The 13064-nt window shown below is 42.1% G+C and overlaps 1 protein-coding gene across 6 annotated transcripts in view; it reads right to left on the bottom strand.

The window, feature by feature from the left end:
• ehbp1 (EH domain binding protein 1) overlaps positions 1-13064 on the bottom strand; it is a 162242-nt gene that overhangs the window by 99112 nt on the left and 50066 nt on the right. For 5 of the 6 annotated variants that reach the window (XM_086258878.1, XM_086258880.1, XM_086258882.1 and 2 more), the window contains 4 exons: positions 7028-7209; positions 5458-5597; positions 3277-3390; positions 572-709 (listed from right to left, as the gene is read on the bottom strand). In XM_086258878.1, the coding sequence (XP_086115004.1) occupies positions 572-709; positions 3277-3390; positions 5458-5597; positions 7028-7209 (574 nt within the window). The remainder of the gene's footprint in view (positions 1-571; positions 710-3276; positions 3391-5457; positions 5598-7027; positions 7210-13064) is intronic. The other variant, XM_086258881.1, reaches the window with a different exon arrangement.

Raw genomic sequence — 13064 nt, 5'->3', positions numbered from 1 at the left:
CCCTGTGTGGGCTCCTGGGTGGTGCCTGCACATATGCTTCATGCTGCCTTCACTGCCAACATAAGACAACCAAATCCTACACACAGCCACTATTGAATTAAAACAGCAACTGCATCGTCCCCAAAATAAGTAAACCTTTGTTGAAGATGATAAGGACATTAAAGGACACATGTACATACGTAAAAATATGCACTTGAGAAAGTAAAATCCAGGATTTAAGGCTGAAGATCAAAGACATCTTAAGTAAGCAAATAGGCAGCAAAGGTGTGCTTTTATGTATGTGAGAGCGTGACACTCAAAAACAAATACCTGTCCACTCAGGTGGTCAGACAAAAATATTGGTTTAGGTGTCTGACTGAAAGCATTGAAGCCTGATACAGTTGCAGAGGATTATACACATTCATGGTATCTGCACATCAGAACCTTAAGCCACACTGCTCATCATCCCAAAGACTTTTCCCAAAGCAACACCAAGAAGATCGCAACCAAAGCCAGGCACGTTTTACAAGTTATTATATATTAAAATGAAGTTGAGTGCATTTTCTTCAGAAGCTGGCAGAGCTGCACATACCTTCCTCATCAGGATCATCAAATGGGTTGAGATGGTTGGGATGAAGGTCGACATCGGGCTCATCAAAAGGATTGTTGTTCATGGCGGGAGCCATATCCTGATCCTCGTCTTCCAGGAAGTTCAGCTTATTAATCAGCTCTGTTGCCAAAGAGTTCAATAAAAAGTTATTTTAAATTAAACTACAGAGTCAAAACAGCTACACAACAAAATGCAATGAACAAACAGCCACAAAGCCAAATGCACCAAAATCTGCACTTCGGAGTGAACCATTCAGTCTTGGATAAGAAATCCCGCTTGCTGGGGAGCACTGCCTAAACTCCTTTGTTCCTCAACCATTTCATCCTTCTTCAGAGCATATACAACAGTGGCATTCTGGGAAATTTTGTGTGGTATGGAGGGTTACTGTGGGAGACTGTGGCGAAAGCATGGTGTTGCTATGGAGTTCCCAGCTGGAGGGGGTACTTGTGTACTTTATCTTCACTATACTCACTGTAGTTCAATCGCATGCTGCCAGGGTGTGGGTCAGTTTGAAAAGAGTGTAAATGTGCCTGAGGTAGATGCCAAGAAATGTTGCTGAGAAACATGAAAATCTGAACTAGTATAAAGAAAAACTGTGCTGTGAGCTACGTGTCCTGGGTCTATATGTAGTGTGGCTATGTGAAGTGGTGATGGCTGATAAGAGGAACAGCACTTAACTCACAACATTCATGGCCAATTTTAGGCCATGACAAGTGCACATGTCCAAGAGTGTGTTTAAATCTGTGAGAGGGTTTGTGACTACTCCTATCCAAAGAGAAGAATGTTGGAAGACCCCAAATAAACTCAGAAAACCTTGAGAGTACAAAGCTATGTTTGTTGTATATTACTGTTAGCCAACAGGATGTAATTTCCAGTTGAACCAGTGACTGGAGTTATTTGCCCAGAGGAGAAAGGGAAAGCTTTCGCATAAAGCCCTTATTTATGCGATTTTTAATAAGATGAAAAAGTTTTACAACTGTGCCCTTGCAAAAAAGAAAAACAAAACACTTTATTTAAATTTAGCCAAGGTGTGAAACATCACTGGTGGTATGACCCAGGGGCCACTGAACCTGACTTAGAAGTGCAAAAGGAGACGAGCATGTAGGGGAAAGCGGCCAAATTTAAATGAACTATTCTACTTTTATAGACAGATTGGTCGGACTTTTAAAAAAACTTTTTTTTTTTATCTAGCTTAAGATCACGTGAGAATATCATAGGCTAAATATTCTCAATTTAAAATAAATATACTTAATTCTATTTTGAAAACACAAATATTGCTTTGACCTGAAAGAGGAAAAAGGGTCTCTTTCTTTTCTTTTCTTTTTACCTGGTTTGGTTCACTACCAATTGCAGTAAAAGAGTGGGAAAGGTCACATTGTCAAATAAGAGAAACAATAGGAACCAAAAGGATGAACACCAACTGATGTGTTCACAACACCACGTACTGCACGTCACCACATGATTGAAGATAAATCGTACCACACAACACGACTACAATACCAATGTCACGAAGGATCAAGGGATAAGGGAGGGTAGAGCCAAAGAGAGAGGAAGAGGGGGAGACAGAACATTATGGGAGGAAAAATAAAAAATAAATAAATACCGTAAATGTCGGGCTATAAGCCGCTACTTTTTGCACAAGCTTTGAACCCTGCGGCTTTTAGTCAGGTGCGGCTTTTCTATGGATTGTCCGTGATTTTTGTCATATCGTAAGACGATTTGTTTTGTGTGTTCCGCTGTTGTACGGCACTACGTTGCCTGGCGGAAGGATCGGGGTTCAAGAGTGGTATGTTAGTCACATGTCCGTCCGCCAGGCAACGTAGTGCCGTACGAAGTAGCGCGAAAAACAAACTTCAAAGTAGCGCTACGCGTTCAGCGGGAGTCGTGGATGATGAGCGGCGATAAACTTGCAAGTTATGCCCAAAAAGCAAGTTATGCCCAACTCCACCGGTGGATTCTGACAGCGTGGAAAAGTGTGAAAACATCCACGATCACCAACGGATTTTGAAGGGCTGGACTGCTGCATGATGGAGAGGAGGACACCGCCACGGCCCTTCTGAGGGTGTTCGACTCTGACACTGACAATGAGGATTTCTTTGGTTTTGAAAGTGACAACGAAGGAGAGAAGAAGAGTGGATGACGAAGCCATCATGAGCCTGTTTGTATCCGACACTGGAGAAGAGGACTTTGGTGGTTTTAGTGCGTAGGAAGAAGAGAAAGATGGTGGTGAATGACTGACTTTTCTTCTTGTTAAAGCTGTGTCACTGCACCTGAGCCTAAAAGGTAGGCCGAATCTATTGTTCTGGTGTGCTGTAGGTTATTGTTATGTACTACATGTGCAAATATGTACCCATAACTTGTTTTTCAAAATATTAATAAAAGTGATGTCTCCAAACAGCCATCTCTTTCCTGACAATTCCCTTTGTGCATATTCTCTTACATATGATAAGTCAACATTGAAACACCTGCGGCTTTTGGTCAGGTGCGGCTAATGTATGTACAAAACAGGATTTTCCCCTGATTTTAGCTTGTGCGGCTAATATTCAGGTGCGCTTTGTAGTCCGGGAAATACGGTATGTAGATATAAACCGTGACACTGAGGGGTAGGAAGAGGCAACACAATGCTCACAAGACAATAAAAGAAGAATCGTGGGATGAAAAGGGGTGAAAGAAAGGTGAAAAAAGACCTTGGGAGGAAGCAGCAGGCTTAGCTGTTGCTTTGCGTGCTCGCTTGGGAACACCACCATCATCATCATCATCCCCATGTAAGCAGCTGAGGGCATTCAACTGGTTTACTATCTCTGCAAACGACAGGTCCATACAGGAAGGGAGGGAGGAAGAAAAGCAGTGAACAAGGCAAAAATAACACACACCATCCAGAATGTCCACACACATCCACACCGCACATTACACTGCACAATAACTGAGTGCAGACTGTTGGTTTGGTTTATATTATCATCAGTTCTATCACTAACAAGTCTGCAAGTACAAACAGATTAGTAAAGAGGAACACTAGTGTGAATGTGCATGCTTTAGTTAGTAATAGCGCTGCGATCAACCATTTAGCTGGTAAGGTCTACACTATAAAGTTCACAACTTTATAGTATTAACAGCCAAATGCAGTGTTTCCCACACCAACTTTACCTGGGCAGGTCACCTCAATCAAGTATATTTATGACTGCCTGTTAATGATAAATAGCTAGCTCGTCCTGTCTTGTGCTGCTCAATTTTTGCTGGGCAACTAGTTGTTTGCTACGTTTCATATCAGTAGCAATATCCAGGTCCAAACACTCCTTCAGTTCCCAAAAACAAACAAAGCTCTGGGACATTACTGAAAGTTTAAAACAGTCCAGATTTGTCCTGATACTAAGCTTAATCTCAACGCCAGAATATGTTCTGAAGGGTTAAAAGTTTTTTAGGGGGTCGGATCCAAAAACAAGAATTGAAGCACTGCAGCACATTAAAAAGGACAGAGCCTCGTTCAACGCTGGACCGGGAAAGAGCATCATTATATCATCACCGAACAAGCAGACTGTGGTGTTCCCATAGACTCTCTGTAAAGTGTACACTTGAAGGTGGATATCATTCAGCCATTTCTACAGTCTCTTCTCCTGGGGTTGAACATGCTCTACCCTGTGTCTTAGACTCCAGCAGGTCTAAGTAAGAAAGTCTTTCTTTCTCACTGTAACCAGAGCTGGCAGCATATGGAGAACTGGTTCATGTACCAACATGTCAAACTCCTGAAGGCTCCAGAGCAGAACAACAACTGTCATCACTCACTGCCATCCAAGATGTGGAAGACGTTTATCCCCAGGAGTAGAGACTCACTATTGCTCAGTTATAAAATATTTGCAGAGGAAACCGTGTTCTGTGGGAAACACTGCATCAGCACTGCAGTGCTAAATGCATGCACAGAGCCAAAAGCTAAAAAGAAAAAAACTTTATCTACTTTAAAATAACATTTCTGACATGCCTCCAGAGCTTCAGGTTCCAGACTGATAAATAAAGAGGTAATACTGAACAATGACTAACAACCCTATATAAACACAGAGTTTTATTGAGGTTTCATAATTTACATACAGCATATAAAAAGACAAAAGAGAACATGTGTTTTACAGCGTATGCATTGGTTAGCCTAGTGTTAGTATTGCTGGGGCTGCTTGCTGGCTTGCTCTGGAGGTACCATTCAGGCAAGAATATGACAGCAGCGAGTTTTGGCAGCCCGGCCCATCCTTTGATTCAGAGATGTGTGCTAGTGAAGCGTAGCTGTAGGCGCTCAATGCATATACATATAAATGAGATGAAGAGCATGAAAAAGAAAGGAGAGAAAAAATGAAGCTTAACATGAAGAGGTGGCGCTTTGAAAAGTTGGATTAAGCAAAGCAGGAAGCAGCGCGGCCCGTACATGCGACCGTAGAATGAATCATGGATGTAAGGAAGGAGCCAAGCCACCGTCAGTCTGCCAGTGCAACCAATACAAGACGAGGGGAACGAGGGGTAACAAGAATGTGGGAAAGTCAAAGCAACAGAAAACGCCCTGAAGCAGACAATACACGGCAAATAAAGCTCATGAATTTACAAACTCTCACTTTTTTATTTGTGGAAAAACACACACACACACACACACACACACACACACACACACACACACACACACAAGCATAAATTGGGGAAAACAAAGAAACCAAGAAGCAAAGTAAATGCCCCAAATGAAGCCTGGGTCCCGCGCTTATTCTTCAGGAAGTCTGGGAAATTTCGGGCGTTTTGGGGATTTTGATCAAATGACCAAAAGCAACTTCAATGACTTTCAGCAGATAAATCTTTGATCTTACAAAGCAAAATAAAAAAGTGCTCCTCCAGTGTTTTACCTGTGATCTTAGCAGCTTTCTCCTCCTGGTTGACCCTGTTCTCCTCATCCTCCTCATTCTCCTCCTCAAAGTCATCCAGGTTGCCAATGTCCGCCTGTTTCATGCTCATCAGGCTGGCCAGGCTCTGCATGTCCTCATCACTGGACCCCACCAGCCCCCAAAAAAACCAAGAACCAAAACAATGTATACACATAGATAGAGAAATACATGCAGCTGAAAAACATCAAGACAGATAGGACAATTTAACCTACACACCCCACATACATTTAAAATCCATCTCTTTCAATCATTTCTTCACTCCAGACGACCATTTTTACACCTAAAACTTTAACACCCCTCCCTCACATTTTAAAGCTTCTTTAAAGCTTGGTTTTGACTCCAGCCTCTGCCCCACTGATGCATTTCTACATCATTTCTTGTATTTTATGTAGTCCTCTGTGCGCCCCCCTCCCCACAGTCCCTCGATACCACCGCTCCATCATAATCGCTGTATTCTCCTCTCTGTTCTTTGTGTTTGGTGTTTCCCAGGCCCATGGGCTCATTTGAACTGCTGTGATGGAGTTTGTTTGTGTGTGGTCGACATCATTCCCCGAAGGGTTAACAAGGGTTACGCGCCATCGACCCGCCATCCGCGACACAACAAAGGCCTCGCCGCTTTGCTCATGCTCAGTGTATATGTGTTTGTGTGTGTGGGGAGGGGTATCTTTAAATGAAAGTTGCTGCCATCAAATTAAAATGAATAACAAACAGAAAACACTGACTGAAAGCATGTCTTCAAATGAAAGATGGTTCAATATCTTAAAATGATTGACAAGTGTCTGTGTGTGTGTGTGTGTCTGTATGTACCTATAATTTAAACTGATAAATGGAACAAAAAGCAAAATTTCACCCTCTAACAGATTAACAAAGAAAATTTAGATTTTCAGTCACCTCTGGTTAGAAGTGACATAAAAAGGGTATTAGCTAGACTTTTATACCAAGCATGTGTTACTGGTCTGCAAAGGGTAACACAAATTACTCTCTTACTCACAGCAGGGATTATCAACAGCTTTACTTGTCCTCTTTGCTGCAAACTTGGCAACTTTATTACTTTTTAAAAGAATATCCTTTCATACCCTTCAGTGGATAAAAGTCTCTTCATTACTAGACTCTAAATTAGAGCCTAATGAAGCCAGACTGTCCAAAATTAATTGTGACCAATGTGAAAGAGTCATGTGGATATCTGTGGCTCCAATCAGTCACTAGTGTGAGACATTCAAAGTTGACTGCTGTAACGGTCTTGTGATTAAAGACAGCAAAATTGAACATGACGATCTCACTATGTGCTTGCTTAAATTACTTTTGAAACATGAAACGACACACTGATTAACTCAACACAAGCAAAGGCAACAGAACAAGGAAGAAGTGAACATGGGTTTTGGGCCCAATTTGATAGGTATTATTCCTACATGCATCAGACTTAATGTTATAACTAGTGAGGGTTACAAACAACTTAGAACACTGCTGAATATCGCAACGTGTAACCACTTCCGAAGGATGTGGGTCATATTATAAGAAGATGAAAACTTACGTGGCCTTCCCCTCGCGGAGGAAAATGCAGGAGAGGGAGAACTGCAGCGTGGCTGACACCACCTTCTTGGACAGCGGCTTAAACTTCAGCTTGACATCTGTCTGTGTGGGCATCGGACTGGCGTATTGTTTCATGTTTATACTGCTAGTGGCCAAGGCCTTCCTCCGCCCTGATGGAGACTCCTGTGGACAGACAGAATTTAAGAAAGAAAGAAAAAAGAGGTTGAGTTTAATTGTTTTTTTTATTGTTTTGAAACTTTCATAAAGTGCTGGGAGAGGGTTAAACTGATGGCCCATCACAGTGTCAGGTTTATATAAATCCAGAAGAAGCTAGAAGTGGGTCCCTCCTGAATTCCTCATTGTGAATTCTGCTGTAAAATCCCTCCTGATATTTCCTATCAAAGGTCCGCGCTGAAGCCATTTTTGCTGTACTTCTTTTCAGAGATGGGCTCTGGGCCAGGGGCTAGCAGTCAAATTAGAATTTGGGAATATGCCACAGACCAGGTGATAAGAGTTATACAATCAGTGACATGGCCCTGCGTGTGTGTGTGTGTGTGTGTGTGTGTGTGTGTGTGTGTGTGTGTGTGTGTGTGTGTGTGTGTGTGTGTGTGTGTGTGTGTGTGTGTGTGTGTGTGTGTGTGTGTATGCAAGCTGCTCACCAGAGGACCATGTGTTAAAAATAAGAACTGCCAGAAAGCCTTGTCACTGACTGCTAGATATGGAAACTAAACAGTTGGGGATGCTCCAGCCTTTTGTCTGCCCTCCCTCCAACAAAAACTGATGGGTTTTGCCTGCTATGGAAGCACCATGCTGTCAGTGAATATCAGGCTGGTTCACCTCCTTGCTGTGTTGATACCACTGACATACCATGCCCCTCTCGGTTCTCTTGTGCCTCCTCTCTTTTAACTGATTCTGTTTTTGTAATGTGTTTCCTGGTTAAATGTTCTTTTTCCCTATTTGCATGGGAGAAGGCACTGATCTTAGCACCAAAACCAACCTGTCTCACACGTCCCTTCACAGGCCAGCCAGAATGAAAGCAGCAGGCAGCGGTACGGCACATGTTCTCTTTTCTTTTTAAAATGCCTGGTTTCGCCTGCTCTCACTTTTTGTCTCCATTTCACTGCACGGCTGTCTAAAAGCTGCATCCAGCTATACCACAGAAAAATACCTACTTTTCTCAGCTGTGAATCGAGCCCTGAGGATTCATCCTCTCGTGCGCACAATACCGAATAAAGCAAACCAGCAAGCTCCCTTTCACACTACACCAGTCTGAGAGCACATATACATATACACATACACTCTGGCGGATAGGCTAGATAAAGCGATACAAGCTCTTTACATTACCTGTTTCCTGATGTCTTCACACACAAACACATGCACACACTCCTTGGACGCTATGGCTCTGTGGGGGAAAACTCAATCTCAGCCTTATCGCTGAGGACTGCAGGGTATTCACACACACTCTCACACTCACACACACACAGAATTTGTATCAGTACAGAGTGGTAAAGCTTTTGGTAATATAGAGAGAAAATATGTAAGCTCCAAATAGAGATTAAAAGTGTTACAGGCCAACCATACGAGACCCAACATGTGATACTCAAACTGCAAATAACTGTGGCCGGAAATACTGAAGAAGTGGACACAATAAACACTGAAGTAAACAATCCAAGCCTTCACGACCTTATATGAACTTTGCACATGTCAAATTATATTTTACCTATAAGCTAACAAATTTGATAACACATAATAAAACAAATAAGTTGATGCTTGAGACAGACTACTCTGAGGTGAGAGAGCCTTTGTTTTCAGATGACGGTTCTTTTTCAGACAGTTTTGCTGACTCCATCAAAGGGAAACCTCCACTGCAGTGGTCTGGGATGAGAATTGGGATCTCAGCTGGGAAAGAGTGAAGTACTCATTCTGGGTTGGAAATGTGTTTTTAGAGTAGAGGATGAATAAAGAATTGCAGCAGCAGACTGGCAGATGGGTTGGCCTGTACTGGTCTGCTGTGTGAAGAGAAAGCTAAACATATAGTTTAGTCGTTGGTCTTATTTCTGTCCTCAGCTATGGCCAAATAAGCTCTGGTGGTCTCCCAAAAAACAAGGTAATGGATACAAGTGGTATAAATGAGTGTCTGGGCTCAACCTTACACAGATGGTGAAGAGCTGAGTTATTCAGAGCTGCTACTCTTCCAAGTCAAGAGGAGTCAGTTGAGGTGGTTCAGGCGTTTGACTAAGATGCCACCTGGATGCTTCTTAGATGAGGTGTTTTGGGCATATCCAAAAGAAGGAGACCCTGGGGGCAGAACCAGGACAGGCTGGAGGAGAGGGAGGTCTGCAGATTGCTGCTTAGACTACTGCCTCCGTGACTCTCACCTGGATGGATGATGGGTGGATGCTTGGCCCAATTAAACACAATAACACTTGTAGAAATGTGCAAGAACCAGTGAAAAAAAAAACTGTTGCGAGTTGGCAGTCGTTTTCTGTAATCAGAATACATTAATAAGGGTATAAGTGGGCAAAACGGTCTATAAAAAGGCTATATGAGCGTGGCATTTTCAATGAAACTCAAGATTATCAGTACATTTTAAATGTCTGGCCCTTAATGCCATTGTCATTTCTTGGTGTGGCCTTAAACAGTGTGAAACTAAGTTTGACACTGCTGAGGCTAAAGCAGCTGGCATGTGGTAGCAGTACAGTAGAGCACAGCCAAAGACTGTGTGAACCCAGTTAGTATACATCCTTGCTCAGGAGTGAAAACAGCTGATCTGAATCTGTATCTCTAGCCTCTACTCCACCTTTCCATTTCTCCATCTCCTGTCGATATCCAACACTACATCGCTACGAACCCTCCTATCCTTCCATCTCTCTCCCTCTTTGCCTCCTCCTTAGTACCTCACGCCTCTCTCAGACCAATAAATAAATAAAAACTACAGAAGCAAGGCCTCTTGACATTTCCTCTTGACATTTGAGCCTTGTCGCATTGGCTGGGGAACATAATGACATATCATCGGCACAGTGATTGTCCACAGAGCAGCCCCATCAGGACAGGAAGAAGATGAGGAAATAAAAAATAAAAAAAGCACTCTCTTCCCACCTCTTATCTCTCTGCAGATTACACCCTGGCTATTATACTAAGCTAATAGCGCATGCAGATACTTTATGAATGAATTTTCCAAATGCACTAAACACTTAAGAAGAGGGGATTTAGCAAAAAGGAGGATGGGGAGAAAGGGGAGGTGGGGAAAATAGGAAATACTTAAGGATATGCAAATACTCTGACGGAAGAATGGAATAACCATTTCAACAGATTTGAGTAGTGGCAGCAAACAATGGGAATGTGCTCCATTTCCCCAGATGCTACTTGTCAATCAATGTGTGTGTGAGAGAAGGTGATGGTGAGCGGGGAAGTGGAGGGGGTAACTGGGATTAGAGGGACTAGGAGGTTGTGACAATGTGTAAAATGAAAAGGGAGGACAATGTAGAAGTTGAATTTATTACAGAGAGGATAGAACTATCAATATGGTCTTTTCCTGAGCCAGGAGGAGGACTAAATGTGTGTGCAGAGGAAGCACAACAGGAGTAGGAGAAGAAGACGGGCACAGGCAGAGGATGTAGGATGTAAAGGAGGGAGGGGTGATGGCTGCATGCTGCCCCCTAGTTGCATCTTTTTACAACTACAGTGCATCAACAGAAATCAAGGTTAAGCTTCTACTTGGAATCTATTTAACTCAAAAATTCAGGCTCTTCTTAAAATAAATAAATAAGAGCATGCAAACCTGAAACTACCCACAGTGCCTCATTTTTTTTTATAAATTCCAGTCAAGAAGAGTGTATCTGTGTTGGAGCAGACCTCGTCTTAGACTACCAGTCCTGCCTCTCTCCCCCTGGTGCCAGCTGGCCCTGGATCGATCCACAGATGCTCCCCTGGTGGGGGGGCAGGGGTCAGGGCAGGAGGGTGCCCGGGGGTCCTGCTGAATCTCTCTGCCCTAAAATGCCAATGGGACGGGCCGGAGAAAAGCAGGGGTAGGGACCCCTTTGTAAGGGAGGGATGGATTAATTATACTGAGTGCTAAAAAGAAACCTGCCTTCTTTGTTCAGACCTGGTTTGAAACAGACAGTTGGGTAGTGTTAAACCACTTCAAAAAGGCGACGTTCACACTGCAGGTCTTAACGCTCAATTCCGATTTTTTGATCAAATCCAATTTTTTTTGTCTGCTTGTTCACACTACAAATAAAATGTGACAGCAAACGCGCTCTAGTGTGAACGCTCAAAGTGGCCCGCATGCGCAAAAGAAGACATCACACACAACGCGCTCTGTTTAGACTCAGAGAAAACAATATTGTTTGACTGATGGCCCTTAATATAAAGACTTCGGACTTTACGTTTTCCAATTTTTGCTTTAAGTTATTTTATTATTTACATAATGGTAAATGGCCTGTATTTATATAGCGCTTTACTAGTCCCTAAGGACCCCAAAGCGCTTTACATATCCAGTCATCCACCCATTCACACACACATTCACACACTGGTGATGGCAAGCTACGTTGTAGCCACAGCCACCCTGGGGCGCACTGACAGATAATAATGTAAATAACCTAATAATTATCCTTACTGCTGTTTTAGAGGAGCGGTGCTTCAAAGGATAGTTGCAGATTTCTGTCAGAATCTGCAGATTATACAGTACAAATAAAACATTCACGTTGTCTTCCCAATAGTTTCACTAACATCTACACTGGATGGCCAGGAAGTGTTCACGATGTCTTCTCGGGCGCTTCTCCGGCGCTGATAATTGGCGTCTGTCTTGTGTCAGTGACGTAAAAGATGGATTTAATGCGACATGACCGTTCAAACAGCAGTCGCTTTCTAAAACATCGGATATGTATCGGATTCAGTACCACATACGAAAGTGACCCAGATCGGATTTGAAAAAATCGGATTTGTGCCGTTCACACTGTCATACCATGATCGGATATGGGTCGCATAGGCTCAAAAAAAAATCGGATTTGATGAGCTTTCGCGTGCAGTGTGAACGTGGCCAAAAAGATGTCCAACACACACACTTTAAGCTAATGGCTTTTTAACACAGGTCAACTGACTTTGATTTAAACAAACGTTACATTGAGCCATACATTCACCATCAATTTAAATCTTATTTATTCTTAAAATACACTAATACAATAAAGTATACATTGTATTATTTGTACTCCACTGGTGGCTGATATTGCAGCTTTGATTTAAAAAAAAAAAAAAAGTTTTACATTTTTCATCTGAATTCAATTTAGTTTCAGTTTAGTTTCGAGAGTCTTTACCTGTTTACACTTCATTTTGATGGTTTAACAAGTTCATTTTGATTACATTTAGTGTTGGTTACATTTTCCTTTATTGCTGGCATTTGTCAGGGACAAATTTAAGAGTTGTGAAACTCAAAGCTTCCTCAGGTTGGTTACTCGGTCAAACTCACAGAGATTATAATTAAGGACATTTACTGTATATTCACATATTATTTTCATTAGTTTCATGAATGCAAACATCATGTTTTTTTTCCTGGATATTTAAACTTTGTTATTTTCAAAGTACTGAAGCTTAAAATAAATATAGTTTTGTTCATGAAATGGCCAAAAACAACAGAGACATGTACAGACAGGTAAAACACACACTTATATATGTATATGACAATCGTCTTTACTCTATGTATACACAGTTCTGGAGTATGCCCTTTTCAACCAATCTGCCTATAACTGAAGAGTTTGTGGTGATGTTTAGTATGCTGTTGAGATAGACTGAAGATAAAAACATGGCTTTAGTATTATAACAATAATGAGACGTGATGAATCGCCGGTTTCACATCAAGCAGATGATTATCTGACTTAAGCCTGCTACCACATAAACAAAACAATCCTGACTGAGGTAAAATGGGCAACCTGAGGTCAGCTGAAGTCAGACTTCATGAAGGCAGCACATGATAAAATTCACACGTGTTACATTTTGAAAAGAACTTTTTTCTTTCTCTGTTATTAAATGCAACACTATTG

The sequence above is a fragment of the Aulonocara sp. 'chitande type north' Nkhata Bay genome, linkage group LG13, assembly GCF_057382095.1.
Source record: "Aulonocara sp. 'chitande type north' Nkhata Bay isolate Kocher_YH1m ecotype deep benthic linkage group LG13, A_spYH_male_GT1.1, whole genome shotgun sequence".
Classification (NCBI taxonomy): Eukaryota; Metazoa; Chordata; class Actinopteri; order Cichliformes; family Cichlidae; genus Aulonocara; species Aulonocara sp. 'chitande type north' Nkhata Bay.
This window is presented reverse-complemented; position numbering and strand designations above follow the sequence as displayed.